General features: G+C 38.0%; 1 protein-coding gene across 9 annotated transcripts in view; it reads right to left on the reverse strand.

The window, feature by feature from the left end:
- ADGRG6 (adhesion G protein-coupled receptor G6) overlaps window positions 1–15,811 on the reverse strand; it is a 149,142-nt gene extending 133,331 nt beyond the window's left edge. For 2 of the 9 annotated variants that reach the window (XM_003926864.4, XM_074397380.1), the window contains exons 1-2: window positions 15,400–15,808; window positions 7,641–7,741 (exon numbers count right to left, since the gene is read on the reverse strand). In XM_003926864.4, coding sequence (XP_003926913.2) covers window positions 7,641–7,741; window positions 15,400–15,401 — 103 coding nt within the window. In that variant the 5' untranslated portion in view covers window positions 15,402–15,808. Of the gene's footprint in view, window positions 1–7,640; window positions 7,742–14,986; window positions 15,122–15,399 lie in introns of those variants that run through there. The other 7 variants (XM_074397377.1, XM_010337551.3, XM_074397379.1 and 4 more) reach the window with 7 other exon arrangements.
- Window positions 15,812–17,244: the final 1,433 nt, after the last annotated feature.

Below are 17,244 nucleotides of genomic sequence, written 5' to 3' on the forward strand. Positions count from 1 at the left end.
TAGATCTGTATTTTACTTCAATAATATTATTTAATCAAGTTTTGGCCAGGTAAGGAATGTTCTAAAAAGATCCTCTGTTTGCAAAAATTATGAGCATTTTCTCATTCTTACAGTTTTGCCCAAACCAGTAGTAGTGACTAGTATAATTCTGTAGTTCCTAGAAGAAAGATCCTGATTTTTAAATGGGTTGACACAATCCATCTTCTGAACTTTAGTACACTTCTTCTCTTTTATCTAAACTACCAGCACCAAACTTGGAGGAGGAAAATGTAGTAGAGGAAGGCATCTTTTTTGACTCATAATAGTTATTATAGAAAATTATGTAATTTATTACAAATGCATATCATTTCTAAACCACAAGTTTAAGATGAAGTTAGTTTAGGAATGACTAAAAACCAAGACATGTTGACATGAAATACCTAATGATTCAAACCATTTTCCTGAGAAAAATCTCATTCAAAAGATTACAAATATTTTTAATTATTTTTGAGAAATCAAGATAATTAGTCTCAACCATAGAACTATGGGGGACTAGGGGAAGGACAGTGGGGGATAGGGAGGTTGGGGAGGGATAACATGGGGAGATATGTCAAATATAGGTGACGAGCAGACGGAGGCAGCAAACTACATTGCCATGTATGTACCTATGCAACAATCCTGCATGATCTACACATGTATCCCAGAACCTAAAGTACAATTACATATATATATGTATAAAGAAATGTGGTGGCCACATATTCCCCACTGGGATACTTTATTCCTCTATGAGAGTTTTTCTTAGGAGATGTTAAGAAGGTTAACCTGAATTGGTGATAGCCACCATCCATGTGCTGCCAAAAAAAATCTTTTTTTTTTTTTTTTTTTTTTTTTGAGACAGAGTTGCCCAGGCTGGAGTGCAATGGCATGATCTTGGCTCACTGCAACCTCCACCTCCAAGGTTTGAGTGATTCTGCCTCAGCCTCCCAAGTAGCTGGGATTACAGGAACATACCACCACATCTGGCTAATTTTTGTATTTTTAGTAGAGTTGAGGTTTTGCCATTTTGGCCAGGCTGGTTTTGAACTCCTGACCTCGTGATTCGCCCACCTTGGACTCCCAAAGAAACTTTGCTTTCTTTTCAGGTGTTTAATCATCTTAGTTCAATGGAGGGGAAAGGACATTTATGTGACTTGATTTCATTGTGGGATTAATACATTTTTCTCATCTAACCTCAAAAATTTCCTTCCCATGCTGCCCCTCCCTATAAAGTCTGTTTGCTCATTATATCTGGAACACATTTGGGTTTGTCTTTGGTTCTCCTCCATTCTTTTTATTTCCATCTTCTTACTTACTGAATACTATGATATTGCAACTTTAGTAAGAACAGTGCCAAAGAGGGCATATTCTACCTGCTAAAAATAAAAAGAAAACTTAAAGAATTAAAAAGAATTTAAAGGTGGTGGACAATTTTGCGTGTGCCAAAGTCTCAGAGTTGATATGCCCCTATTAAAGTCTAGAGCTCCCCGGGTTTATCTTGTCCAAGAAAGTTACCTGCCCAACCTATGGTTGTAGTTCGTTATTAAAAATAGCTGCTAAAATTAGAAACACACAGAAAAAACTTTGCAGGTAAAACAATTAAAACTATGTTCACAAAACAAAACAGACCACCCAACGCACACACACTCCATGATTGGATTGTAGGCTGAGGAGGTCTTCAAGGTTTCTGACGCAAATTGCTCAATACTAAGATTGCTTCATGACCCAATTACTAGTGATGGGGGAATCTGAAAAACAGCTGGGTTTATCTTTGGACAATTAATTATTAAGAAGGTCATTTGGTTCTTATAATATTAATATAGTGGTCCTAGCTCTGTTCTTTGAGATACTTAGAAGACTGTTATCACTTCCAAATGACCACTATCCAGATATCTAAAAGATAGTATCTTATTCCTACTGACTTTATTAAAATAAATGTGCTATTTCTCTAAATCCATTTTTAATGTAACAAAATTTGTTCTTAAAAAACAAACAAATTGGGCTGCATGCAGTGGCTCACGCCTATAATCCCAGCACTTTGGGAGGCTAAGGCAGGTGGACCACAAGGGTCAGGAGTTCAAGACCAGCCTGGCCAGTATGGTGAAACCCCATCTCAACTAAAACTACAAAAATTAGGTGGGCATGGTGGTGCGTGCCTGTAGTCCCAGCTACTCAGGAGTCTGAGACAGGAGAATTGCCTGAACCCAGGAGGCAGAGGTTGCAATAAGCTGAGATCACACCACTGACTTCAGCCTGGGCAACAGAGTGATACTCCATATCAAAAAAAAAAAAAAAAAAAAAAAAAGATACACAAAAGAATACTGTGCCTGACACAAAGGAAGGGAATCCACAGTCATAGCTCACCTCCAAAGAGGTTTCACTCACTCAGTTTAAAGAGACTGCTCCAAAAATTCCTCAGATAGCTTGAGACTCAGCAGTATGCTGGAGTGCCTGATCTAAATATTCTCTGTTCACCAACTATCTCTAAATTATATCAGCCATGCCTGGACACAGCCATGGTCTGACCAACGAAAAGTAGGACTGTTGACGGCTCCCCTCCTAGTATCATTTAGGTGGTGTCAGTTTCATTAGTGGTCCCAACACACTGCTGGATCACTTGAGATTGTCACTTTGGTGACAAGGTAGGTCATTCCCATTCTACTTTTATGTAATTGGCTTTATGATCCCTCATATATGATTTCATATTTAATAATATATAATTCAGACCATCCAAAGGTGCATGAAGGAAACTATCTAGAATGTTGCCTCAAGGACATATCTGTATAAAACTTTCTAGGCTTTATTTATTGATTCACACTGATGCTTTCTAATCTGAGGTCTGAAATGGAAAAACAGCTTTTTAGCTGAAAGCTTCAGACAGTGATTTGGAGCACTTTGATTCTGAGTGAAACACACATACACATATTTATCATTATATGCAAAATAGTCTGTACAATCAGGGCCTTATTTTTGACCATTAAGATACATTTAGTAATTTTCAGTACACATTAATTTTTTTACAAAAACTGGGCACATTCATAAAAGGATTATTTTTCTAGACATTTGAAAGCCTTTTCACCAAACTTTAATTCTTAAATAGATACTGCAATGTAACTGAAACTAGATAATTGCTCATTTTATTACCATAAAAAATTAACACATAAACAAAAAAGCAAAAGATTCTTTCTACACAATCACTTGCCTTCCAGAACTATGCTCTGTCCTGGGCTAGAAAGCACACAATTCAGGCTAGATTGTACTTTCAGAAACATTTCCCCTTGAAGCTGTTGATGTCTCATAATATCAGAGTAACACTGTGCTTTGAAACAATCTGCTGATATCATTGATTTTCAGAAGAGAAGGGAGACTTCTCCCTCACTGCTCATGACTAAGACGATCTGTGTGGAAACAGGCTCCTGGTTGCTTAGAAATGTATTGGCTCTGGGCTGTTTGTTTCCCACTCTACTTGAATCCATAACCCTCTGTCTGCTCAAGATATCATTCATCTTCGGAGTCATGGAGTGTTAGGCCACAAAAAAGAAGTTATTATCTGAAACTCCTTTTAGAAATTCCTATTAAGTGAAGAAAGAGCCACAGTAACAGTTAAGTAACTAACAAAATTTAAATATTCATACACTTCTACACCTCTCTGGTCATTTTTTATGTGGCTTTTTTTTTTTTTTTTTTTTTTTTTGAGGTGGAGTTTCACTCTTGTTGCCCAGGCTGGAGTGCAATGGCTCAGTGCAACCCCTGATTCAAGGGGTTTTTTCTGCCTCAGCTTTCCCAGTAGCTGGGACTACAGGCATGCACCACCACACCTGGCTAATTTTTTGGATTTTTAGCAGAGACGGGGTTTCACCATGTTGATCAGGTTGGTCTCAAACTCCCGACCCCATGTGATTCATTTATCTCAGTCTCCCAAAGTGCTTGGATTTCAGGCATGAGTCACCATGTCTAGCCTAAGTGGCTTTTTCAAAAAAAGAAATTCATCAGTTTTTTTCTTTTTTTCAGATTACTAAAGTAATACCTGATTGCTGTAACAAGGCAAAAAATTCAGAGGTGTATGAAGTTCCATCATCATCCCTCCTGTTTCTCCAAACTATGCGTCTGAGATAACCCATTTTAGAAGTCTGATGAGTATCATTCCATGTTTTATTAACATGTTTACATAGTCTTATACAAACAAAGATACATAATACATCCAGGTTTGTAATGCAAGCTATTATAAATCTAAGATAATTTTATATTGTTCTACAATATAAACTTCTGGGCTCAAGCTATCCTCCTACCTCTGCCCCACTAAGTGCTGGGATTACAGGTATGAATCAGTGCCTGGTTATAATTTGCTTTGTAATTTAACATTATCATCATGAACAGCTTTTCAAGACAAAAGACAGTTTGACCACATTATTTTGAAGCATTGCACAGTATTTCATGAAACAAATGTAAAATAACACATATAACCAACCCCCTTTTGGTGAACAATTAGTCTTTACCAGTTGTTTGCTATTGAGATGCTAGTTCACACAGAGATACTGATTTCTCTATATATCTGTGTTTTTTATTTTATAGGGTATATGCCTACATATGATAGTGATATACCAATGTGCATATTCCTAATTTTTTATGTGCTACCTAATTACCAAAAGATAGAGTCAACAGTGTCAGTATACACTCTTTTCCCAAAAATATTGATTATTCTGGACGTTGTCAACTTTTCTAAATCGTGTCAAGATAGTGGGTTAAAAAAATCACATTTTATTGTTTTAAGGCATACTTCTATGGCATGAATGTAAATATTCAAAATTGTTATTTTAGTGTAGTTCTTATTAAAAGTTATAGTCATCATTTGTCAAGACACATGAGTTAACTTTCTAAACTACTTTTGAAAATCTGGAAGGGCACAAAACTCATATATTTGTTTTTTAACTGAAAATGCAAATGTTAACTTACCTACTAGCAAACTTAATACTGCAATTCTATTATATGAATCAAATTATGGATGCTATTGGAATCAATTACAAGATTCTAATTTTAATCATCTGAACTAAGTGTCAGTCGTGACAACCAAAAGAGGTCTGCTAATCTCCCAACCTATCACAGTCAAATTAACAAAACATTGACAAACAAGACAACAACCAAAATCTATGCAGATTATCACTAAGAATATGATATGATCCAGTGGAGCTCCTTGGAACTGAGGGATACAGAAGGATTATTTGAGGTGATAATAACTAAACTGAGACATGAGTGTCAAAAAGAACCAGGTGAGGGGGAAGAGGAGACTAGGAAGACAGGGAAAGAGAGGTACTGTGTCTACAAAACAGAGTGGGAAAGAATAGGAAGATAGAAGGATGAATTTTAAAGATTAATAGAGAAGTAGATTTGGGGACAGGTGATAGGAACTAGAAGCCCTCTTCGCACATTTGAAGTTTAAGGCCTACTCCAAGGGTAGATGAAGATCAGCAACTCAAGAGGTGACTCTAGGGACCAGGAATGAGCCAGGATGGATAATACAGATTTAGGGGACACTAGCATCAAAATGTCATTTAGAGCCACTGTACTTGAGATCATCTAGATGTTATCCAGAGAAGCAAAAGTTAGACAATGAATGTGTAAACAGAGATATAGTATCAGTTAAACACTAAATAGTCTTCCAAAACATAGCAGTATTACACTTCAGTTTATGCAAAAAAAGATTTTAAATATCGGATAGATCTACAGTTGTAATATGCATTATTTAAATGGTGTGGGAGTTCATTTTAAGGAACCCCATGCTGAATCATCTTATGAGACAAAAATTGTATATTAAAATGCCAATAATGACGTCTGAATAGTGTTTGTGAATTCAGACATTTACCTGTGAGGTGGTGGCATTTTAAGTGAGTCCTTATTAGAATGACATAGCTATGCATACAAAATGTTCTGGTCTCAAAAGTGAACACAGAAAACTATCTGTCACAAAACCTTATCTGATACACAAAAATAGTTGGATAATAAAAGAAATGACAAATAAATAAGAAAATCTTGTGTGAGAAAATAACCTAACAAGTGTAAGTACTTTGATTCAGGTGGTCTTGAGAACAAGTGCCTCCTTAAATGTTGTATCCCAGGTGTTTCTCTTGCCTCAGCCTGATCCCAGACAAGTTGATTCCTTTTCTGTAGCCTAAAAACACGTGCTTCATTTATTCAAATAATGAAAATTCAAGATTGTGCATAAATTAATTAAAATGTTGAACATCTAAAAGTCCAAATTGGAGATGCTATAGTCTCAAGAAGGCTTAAAAATATACAAATGCATGATGTAACAAAAATGAAAGTGAACAGACTTCAACTAATAATGTTAATCTCATAATTTATATCATGTAATTGGTTCCTAGAGAATCACTTTTGGAAGTAGTTCAACACTGTACATTATAAAATCTAATATATCTCCAATTTCTCAATCTGTTTACAAGTGTGTTTCCTCTTTCTAATAATGAAAGTAATAAGAAAAATGGCTTTACAATAAAATTCTAACAAATACACAAAATTAACTCAAAGATCTGTTTTGAAGCCATTAAATAAGTGCAAGGTATTTTCCAAGTAAGTAACTGAAATTCTTAAAATACTTGGAGGCTTGGAAAAGAAGTTTTCACATCTCAATACAAGTTTAATTTCTTGATCCATGAATAAGCAATTTTAGCAGATAATCTATTTCTATGATTTTTAAAATGCATTATTTATGATAATATAGATATAAATATGAAATTAATAAATCTTGATTAAATTCCAAGTAATAAATATGAAAGACTTCAAGAATTATGATTTTCTTAATTGACATTTTAGCTTTATTCTAAAGGAAAACATAATAAGTCTAGTAAATACACCAGGAGAAAACAAAGAGTTACATAGAATGGCCTTAAAAATAAATTTGCTCAGTTCAGTGACAAAATCAGACAATGAAGAAACAGTTTACTTTTAAACATCATTCACATTCCTCAGCCTCTAATTAGCTTATTCATATAATTTGCTGTTTACAGAAAATTTAGTTTTCTCAACAGTCAAGATCTTATTTCAAAGTTCAAGAAAAAAATGTAATTATAAAAAATAGATACTTTAATCCCAAAAATGCTGTAATTAAAATTAACTTTTTCATATCAAGTAAATTAAATGCATAATCTAAAAACTTAATTTCCAATTCCTAATTCATGTTACAACATGCTAATAAAATGAGGTTCAATGAAACTAGTAAAGTTTGTACTTTCCATAAATAACTATATAAAAACTTGAAAAGAGAGGTAAGTGTTGTATATTTTTTCAACAGTAGAAGAAACAGCATTTTTAAAATGCCATTTATGTAGTTATCTCATCACTCAATACGGGCTAAGTAAATAAATAAAAGACAGCAAAGATTAAAGAAATAAACTCATTAGAAAATAAAACAATGATCAAAGTAATAACATTCACACAGAATTCAAAGAGGATAAATCATAAACAGGAAAAAAAAAAAAAAGCCCTATAAGGATAGAAGCAGGAAAAAAAGGCAGTAAGTAAAGGTAAAGTAACGTAAATATGTAGCATGCTTATGCTGCAGACAATGTCATCATGATTAAATTCAAGGTTTGGAAGAGAAAGAGTCTTACCTGAGCGAGGAACACACATGATATATAAAGCAAGTAAGAACAGAAGAGGATTGGGCTTCCATTTCCAATGGCAGCTCCACATTCGATCTGAATGAAACATCCTGCAAGGAAAGAAAAATGGCAATCAGGACATTCAACACTGAGCAAAGCATTATGACAAATAATGTAAAAGGGTAGGTTTCCAACAGAGACTGGAAAATTAACCTTTTTCAGTCTTGCTTCCAAATACAGGAGGAACTTAAAAGATGATGATGACCTAATCACTTCCTTCAAGCTAATTAGCAAAAGAAAATAAATCCACGCATTTTATTTGCCATGTGGTAGCACTTTCCTTATCAAAATACATATAATAGGTGATTTCCGCATGAAGATAGGTATATAGACAATTCAAAAAAATTTATTAAAGAATAAAGCAATTTTACCTTACGCCTCACCAGACTCATGCTCATCTAGGTAGAAGGATGTTTATATCAACCTTCCTTATAATCTTCCAGAAATTTAGACTGTAAGGAAATGTTCTCCTTAATGTCTGCCACTTTAACAAATCAAAATATTTAAAATAAAACCAAATTACCCAAGCTCTGTTCTATCCCCTAACGTGATACACTGAAGCATTAACTTTCCAAAAAAGGTGAAGTCTTTATATGTAAGACAGCTATCAATGTTTTTAAATGGTTAGTAAACCCCAGGTATTACAGAAAGTAGTAAATGACATTAGATGGAGAGGTGGTGCTTTGAAAACTCAACAATCCTTCTGCACAATGGACTCATTTAAATTTGAAAATTATTTTTAATAATGATTTAGAAAGGAACATTATTATATTGCCTCAAAACAATGGTATAATACATTTCATTGAATCAGAACCATTGAAAAAGGCAAACCAGCAAAGAAGGAAGAAATTACAGAAGTCAATCACCAAAAGGGACTTTAAGTGGACTGGTAAGCAGAAGAGTTGTAAGGCAGGAAGCTAAGTAAGCACCCGTCAGAAATCTCCAGGAGACCTGAAAATCCCCTAAGAGAGATTTACTTTGCCAATAAGTAGTAACTGAGAGTCATTTGTTGAGGAGCAACTAATAAGAGACTTCAGGGTTACAGTAATATCTACCCTAAAGCCTGAAGGTTGCTTACCTGGGTAAAATGTGTAATACTAAACAGATAAGCAGACAAACACTCAAATGAGCAAAATTGGACATCAAAGGACTCCTGCTCTTGCCTCAAGCCTGAATTTTTAGACTTGAAGAGACCATCTCCATCTTATAGCCAAGAAAACAAGCTTAGAGTCAGACAGATCTGGTTTGTTACTTATGAACTATGCTGCAACCCTTGGAAAATTGCTTGATCCCCTTGTGCCTCCTATTTCTTACCTGTAAAACAAGGAACAGCAATGTACCTAGTCCATAGTGTTGCTGAGATGATGAAACAAGATGACGCCTTTCAAGAATAGTTCCTGACACTCAGCAAGCACTCAGTAAACATTAGCTATTATTTTTATTACTATCATTTCAGGCATTCTCATTTAAGTGGTGTTATTCTGTCCACAGTGAAATCAAAGGAAAAGACTCAAGCAAGAGTAAACAAGATTAATCTCACATGCCAACACCAATCAATTGACTTTATGGTCACTTCTGGGATCACCTGGGGACAGAAATGAAACTGGTTATTCATGTCTGCTATGAATACAGAAATATTAAGTAGTATCTGAAACTCATGCCATGTTTTAGTATTCATATCCCCCAAACTAGAAGTTATAGAATTATGCAGTATTCCTGATGGAAATTCTAAACTAGGAATATTCAAAACTAGAAAAAAGTTAAGATTTAAAGAGTATCTGTTGTTTTCAAGTTATGTTTTAGAATCCATTCATCCAAAATATTTGAGATTAAAAGGAGTACTGCTAATGAGAAATATGTTTTAGTAAGTAAGAAAGTCGTAATTATAATAATGCAAGTGAACCCTCGAACGGCACCAACTTAACTCCTGGTGCCTGTATAAATTGTGTGGTTTGTAGGGCAAGTAGTTAAAGTCTTTTCTTCTGTAAATAGGATATTACCCACCAAAAAGAACTTGAAATAACAGTACAGGGCAATCTGTAGGGGCTTTTAAAACTGTAGGTGACAAACTTCCGTCCCATAGAAAGTTCACTTATTTGGAAGAATAGGCCTGTTTCCTACTGATGCTGGATGAATGAGTATGCTTCAAAAACAAAAGCACAATTATATATTCAAAGAAGTTTACAGCCAGAAGAACCAAAGCTGAAGTCTAATCTAACCTTCTCATTTCACAAAAGAGGAAACACAGATCCAGGGAAATAAAGAGACAGACCAATCAAACCTGGCTGTCACCATTACGGATATTAATCGAAGAATGTATCAGCCCAAGAAATTCCCAGCTTCTTACACTTTTTGACATATGACAATTCTCTTTTATCAACATGTGAATAATGGCCCTCTCTTAGATTCACGTAATCTCTAAACAATACTCACAGATTCCTGCTCATTCGTTTGGCTACAAAATACTGTTTATATGCTCCAGCAACTTCTTTGCTATAAAAGGTTTCAACATTTAGGGATTCCATGTTCAATCCTGAAGCTGTCTTATCAAAGCTCCCTGCAATCCTATCAGTTGCAAATGACCACCATGGCTTAAGGCATTCCATGTCTCAAAACTCTATCACTTCAGACAGAAAAGAAACTCAACAGAGCAAGCACTTCTAACCAAAGAAATCATAGGACAGACCAACTTTGCTCCACTTTACTGTTTACTGAAGAAGATAAACAAACAAATTAAGAATAGAACAGAGGAAGGAAAGTACTATGTGTTTTCTCAGGGGATCACTTAGTAAAGATGCATCCCTGAGATTTAAATAACTTTCTCCCAAGAATGGAAAATCCTGAACAGGGTTACTAAGGTTCTAAATAGAAACTACGAGGAGAAAAAGAACACAAAAAACAGTTCAGTCTTATACCATTTTGATTGTGGTCTCAAAGTTCTATTGAAGACAGCAGGAACATTTTTAAGTAAAAGACAGGCATGGACTCCTACATCTGGAAGGAATCTAAAGATTATGCAAAAACAAACAAAGAAACAACAACAAAAAAAACACCCTATCACCTTACAGGTGAGAAAACTAAGATACTAAACTACTTGTCCAAGATCATAGGTCAGTGGTGTCACAGTCAAAAGATCCTTTTTGTCACCTGGCTTCCAACGTAGCGTACTTTTCAGGAACCACACTACCTCTGCTGCAAACTTGTTCCCCTTTTCAATCTACGTAGGCCACAAAATACAATTTGCTTGAGTCTTGTTTCAGGAAGCTTTAGAATGTAAAGCTTGAGGTCTCGATAATTTTAGTATGTGTTATAGTCCCATTTGTTTGAGTCCTGTTTCAGGAATGGGAATGATAAAACAAATGGGGCCAATACTCAGAATAGATGATTCTGGGCAAAAGGTATAGAGGTGTGTTCTTCGCATTATTTTTATTTTTGAAAACTTCAGGTAGATTTAACATTATTTCTAAATACATACATATTTACATTGAAATTATCATTGTTTTCGTATCATGGCCCTCTCATCACTATTATTATTGCTTTAATCATTATCACTTTTACAGAATTGCTTTAAATGTGGATGTGATTCCTTGTAGGCATTATTTTACCCAAATGGATCACTGAAATAATCTTAAAAACCTACCATTTTCCATCTCTCTACTCCTACTGGTTTCTTAAAAAGTCACAATTTAAAAAGAAATTAGTGACAAAATTTTGGTATTAGTGGAGAAATTGATATGATACTAATGCAATCAATACTAGCAACTGTCAGAATCAACTTCTTTCCCTGTATCCCAACTCTGTTTCTATGGCAAATCTTTTCATAAAGGGAACTGGGGAGTGGCAGACGAAATACCTTAATTTTTCCAGAGTGAAAAGAATGGTAACTTAGTTTATTCAAGTCTGCTTATAATTGTATTTTTGTTGTTGTTGTTAAAGATCATGTTCCTGAGCCAAAGCAGTGTATTTTTTAAAAAGCGCTATTCTATTAACTCAATTTAAGTCCCTTTATTAAGTTGGGTGTACCTCCACTTCAAAAAGCCTGATTTATTCTTCAACCCTGCACAAATCTTAGATCTTATTTGAACAGTAACATGCATAACTGCCTTGTACCAGAAGTGAGAGTAAAACTCAGCCTTGAGAATTACACACATATGTACACAAGAATGAGTACATGTGAAAGTTAGGAAATCTGAAAAAGAATAGTATCAGTATACCGGTTTTTAATATTTTACTATAGGTTTTCCCAATGCTACACAGGGTCAAAGGTACACTGGATCTCTGTATTTTTTGGGGGGAAGTATATTTGAACTTACAAATATCTTGAAAATTTCAACTGAAAAATTAAACTCTTAAACCCTTATGCACACAACTTGTTCTCAGATGGTTCAGAATCAAATTGCATGTGTGTGTGTCTGTACAGGAGGGGCTAGTGGGGAGCTAGGCAGGGAGGAACGGGAATGATAAAACAAATGGGACCAATACTCAGAATAGGTGATTCTGGGCAAAAGGTACAGAGGTGTGTTCTTTGCACTATTTTTAATTTTGCAAACTTCAAGTAGATTTAAAATTATTTCTAAATACAAACACATTTACATTGAAATTATCACTGTTTTCATCTCACGGCCCTTTCATCACTACTGAATATTATTGCTTTAATCCAGGTGTCCCCCAAACTACAGCCCCCTGAGGCCATTTATCCGGCCCCCTGTTGCACTTCAGGAAGGGGCACACCTCTTTCATTGGTGGTCAGTGAGAGGAGCACAGTATGTGGCGGCCCTCCAACGGTCTGACGGACAGTGAACTGGCCCCCTGTGTAAAAAGTTTGGGGACACCTGCCTTAATCACTACCACTTTGATAGACAGTAGCGTTTCATTTGAATTTCCTTTATTTGGATTGTCATGCTCGAGTCATTCGTATGGTTTTCTATTACAAACGTAAATATCTTCTTCATTGATTTGTGATTTTTTTAACCAATCCTATTTTAAATACGCTAAACTTCTGTCATATTCGTTCTGTCTCAAATAAAAGAATCTTGAAACTTTTTTTAAGGCAGTTCAGATAATTCCATTTCAAGCAATGCTTATAAAGGAAAGTAAGATGACACTCAGGTAGCCACATTTTGTGATCAGTAGACCCTTTACATGGCACCACCCCAGTCAACTAGTATGCATCTTTACATCATCCAACGTGAATAATGTAATAATCTCACCCAAACAGAAATGAAAATGGAAAGATACGGTTTTTGCCCATGCATACCACACACATTGAATAAAGTCTTTTCTATTTAGTCTAAATTCTAAATAGACTGTAGAAACTTTCAATCATTCCATCAGAAATGTAAACTCTGTAAGATACATAGGCCGTTAGAAAAATGGCCAGGTTTTAAAAAGCAGTTGTTAGTTTATTTTTAATATATAAACTAATTCTCTTTCAAATCATTATTTCCAGACATCAGAGTAATATGTTCAGTTAGGCTACAAAACTACAGGCTTCTAATATTTCCCATAAGCCAAAGAGACAATAGCCTCATTCACCATTCACACTGAAAAAGCACAATGTCATGTAATTTATATAAGCCATAAATGGAACAGTAGCTTCATGCAGCTCAAGACCAATTAATGCAAGTCTTGCTAAATCTACTAAATTTCCTAGGGTATGAAAAACATGCAGTCACTACAACTCCCAAACTTATTCATCAAGTCTAAAATTTCAGAACCTGAGTGTAACAATATACAAATACACTTTCTCCACAAGGAGGAGGCAGAAAATACACTTAGTTTCTGTACTTTACTATAATTTAAAGCGTAACACAGTTTATGTACCTCGTTTTAACATTTTTCAACAAGATAGTAAGAAAATTAATCTTGGAAAGGTTGATAATTCTTTCCATATATTCTAACAAACCAATACCTAAAAAAGAATCAGACCATCCTAAACCACTCCATATTGAATAGTAAACAGCAAAATGGAAAAAAATATACTTACCATCTGTTAAAAAATTGAAACTTTCAGTCAAAATAGCTCAATAAAGAACCTCAAATGAAGGTACCAAGTCCTATTTTCTATGTGATTTCATATTCATGCTTTTACCCTATAATGACATGATTTTTTAATCACGAAGAAATCAAATGGACTATATAACTTAGTTTTATGTCAGGAAAGTTTTACATTACTTGTTGATAAGTTTCACATCTCTTATTTAAAAAATAGGTATTTATACTTTTATGTATAATATGCTTTTTTTCTCATAAGATCTGAATGCTTAGGAAAGCTGAAAAGAAACTGGACAAATGTCTGCTGTTAAAAACCCTAGCATATTTTCAAAAAAAAAAACTGAAGTCGAAAACAAGTTCATGTTCCTTCAAAATGTGTAGCCTGTATGAGAACAAGTCTTATACGAAAATGCTGGCTGTATCCCAAAATAAATTTTTTCACGTTATACCTTGTCGATTCCACTGGCATAAACAAAACTTTAAAACTCCCAGGTGTTGCGTTATTTCACATGCTGTTTTAGTGAAAACAAGTGGTTCAGTTCTGATTACATTTCACAGCACCAGGAACAGAACTAGAGAGTGCTAAGCTTGTGGGCACTATCCCTTCTTTCTCCTATTTTAAAAATGTATGTTAGAGAGTGGGGACGTGGGGAATGGAAAGTCTAGGAGAGTTTGGAAAGACAGGACCCAGGGGGCAGGTCTTTCTCCAGGTACTGAACTTAAAGAGTAAATTCATGTGAAAATAAATAAGGATCCAGGAGTTGGGGAAAGAAGAGTTAAGTTTCAAGTTCTAGAAACTGTTGTACGTGAGTTAGTGGAAGTGGATAAAATGTCTGTCACGGTGTCTGCTCAAGATTAAGTAAAAGATCAGAAGCAAAATTATCTATTACAAGAAAAAGAAACCTCTTAGTTGGCTACTAAAATAAAATTGGCCCTTTTGAGTCCGTACAATCTTCCTTTTTCCATTCTGGAAGGCCAGGCAGTGCTTTGCGACCCTTTCATGGGGTCGCTCTGAGCCACCTCACCGTTAGGATGACAATTCCATGGAAGCAAAACCTTTTAGGTTTCCCTGTTTTAATGCCCTAATTTCCCCCGTCCCCCATAAGTCTATAGAAGTCCCCTCAGATCCTGTCACGTAACGTGGCATAACCCTTAATTACTTCTTAATCTACAATGCGCACTGAAAACATTTTCTGCACACCTTAAAAAAAAAAAATTCAAACACCCCAAAGATCCAAGAATAACTTCTGCAGTCAATGGTGACAACGTGTAAAGTCAACATTTTCTCGGCATACCAGTACCTTCCAAGCCCCCAGGTGTTGATCCCGGAGAGCGCCTTCTTGGCAGGGCCAGGCCCCTGGACGGAGGAGCGGTGCCGGTCACTCCTTGTTTAATTTGAACCGAAAACACGTTTTCCCCATTCTTGAAGCCCTGCCCTTTTTATTAGGCTTTACACCGCCCAAATGTGAGGTTTACCTCGCTGGCGGAAAAAAAAAAAAAAGAAGCCACATGCAAATGTCACAACTCCACTTGGCAAAAGTCCTACTCCTCAGTGCCTCGAGGGGCACACTGAAGACAAACCGGTTTATTCCCACTGTGCAGCTGAAGTCCTTAAAAAATCATTTCGCTTGCGGGTGGGGTGGTCGGGGAGGGGGCGGCAGAGGGTGAACACAGATAAGACTGAAGGAATTCAGAGTTTAAAGGTGAGACTTACATGCTGACATTACTGCCCCGAGGTCCCCTTTGGTCGCAGGATCATCCTCCACTACTTTCCCGGCTCTGCTACCCCTGCTCCACCGAGGGGGACCCCCAGGCCGTGCGCCGCGAAGGGACCCTCCTTCACCGGGTTTCTGGAGAGCTCATGGGGTTTCCCGACGGCGCAAGGTGAACTGCGGGCGTTCGGCGCAGGGCCTGCGAGCGGGCAGGCTGGCGGCAGGTTCCTCCTCGCAGGGAAGTTGGCCGGGCGACGGCCAGAGGCTGAGGAAGTCGGCTGTGCGCGGGGCGAGCGGGCCGGGCAGGGGCGCGGGGGCGGAGGGGTGCGCGTCGCAGGTCGTCACCCCTGCTGGCGTGCGGCGGGACTCGGCCGCCTCCCCGAGGACTCGGGTCCCCCTCGCGGGCGCGGGCTCCTCTTCCCCGGCCCGTGCGCTCCGCCCGCGCTTCCGGCGCCGCGGCGTGGCGGGAGCTCAGGTGCGGCGGTCCGGGCTGCGGGCGGCGTCAGGCCCGGCTCCAGCGGCTTCGCAGCCAGGGCTGTCCCGGAGGCGCGGCTGCCCCACCCAGGATCCTCAGCCCCAGGGCGGAAAAGGAGAAGTCGCCCCGCGGGACGAACGGGCGCTCTCGGAGCGAGCGGCGAGGGCAGAGCGGCGCGGGTCGGCGTGGGGTGGGCGGTGGGCGCAGGGCCGGGCTCAGCTCCCGGGCGGGGAGGGGGAGGGGGCGGGGCGGACCCGGAGGTCGCCAGAACGCCAGGAGAGCTGAAATCGGGGACCCTCGGCGGGAGCACGGAGAAGCTGGGAAGGCAGGCGCTCCTGCGGCATCCCACCCGAGTCCCCGCGCGGGGCCCCCCGCCACAGTCCCGGGCCGTTGCTTTGCTTCACTTTTCTGTCACTTTTTTTTTTTTTTTTTTTTTTAACTTCACTTTTCTATCTTCTCTCACTAGTTCGCTTGCTCGAAAAAATGAAGGGATGTGAACAGGAGGCTGGGAAGACGGTCACATAACATTTTATTGCGAGGGACGGATTTGCCAACACAAATCCAGCTGTTCGTTGGGGAAAGTTAGCTGCCTGCTGTCTGAGGCTCCTATAAAGTAGCTGCCTGGCACAGGGATCTAGACACACCTCCTTGGGAATGAGAAGAGGCAAGGGCTCACACTTGGAGAGGGCGTTTCTTCCCATTATGTACTGCCAGAGTTAATCCACAAAATGCTAGAGGCAGAGTTTCCAGTGCCAGGGCTGTATGCACACCCAGAACCCCAACAGCCCAGCTTGCACGGCGTACACACTGGCACATGCACAGGCCACACACAGAAGTGCCCTAACAATTATCTAACGCTGATTTGCTTAGCTTATGATAGAGAACTGTTGGTGGGGTATGGGGGGGTGGGGAGGTGTTGGGAAGAGGTAGAGCAGGACTTAGTTACAAGCAGAAAGGAAGCTGGAACGCTGCCGCTAATTCCAGAGGCCTGAACATCTAGGGTGTGTTCTACGTGTCACTTTTATCGGTATTTATTTTGATGAATAAACAGTATGATTAATAGAGACATTTAATTGTAGCATTTAAGGGAAGCTTAAGTTCTTCTGCCCAACTCTCTCACATTAGCAAGTAAAGAAATGAAACTTTGATCAGATCTGAGGTTTGTGCACACTAACTAGAGGTGACCAGGGGCTAAGGCCACGTTCTCAGACTCCCCTTTTGAGTCAGCCGCTATAACACAATATAGTCCCAAAGAAATTTAAGTGCCACTCGTGGAATTTTTTAAAAGCAACATGTATTTCACGGTTTTGTGGGTCAAGAATCTGTATGTGCCTTAGCTCAGTGTCTCTCAGGAGGCTACAATTAGAGTGGT

Source organism: Saimiri boliviensis, chromosome 4, assembly GCF_048565385.1.
Source record: "Saimiri boliviensis isolate mSaiBol1 chromosome 4, mSaiBol1.pri, whole genome shotgun sequence".
Classification (NCBI taxonomy): domain Eukaryota; kingdom Metazoa; phylum Chordata; class Mammalia; order Primates; family Cebidae; genus Saimiri; species Saimiri boliviensis.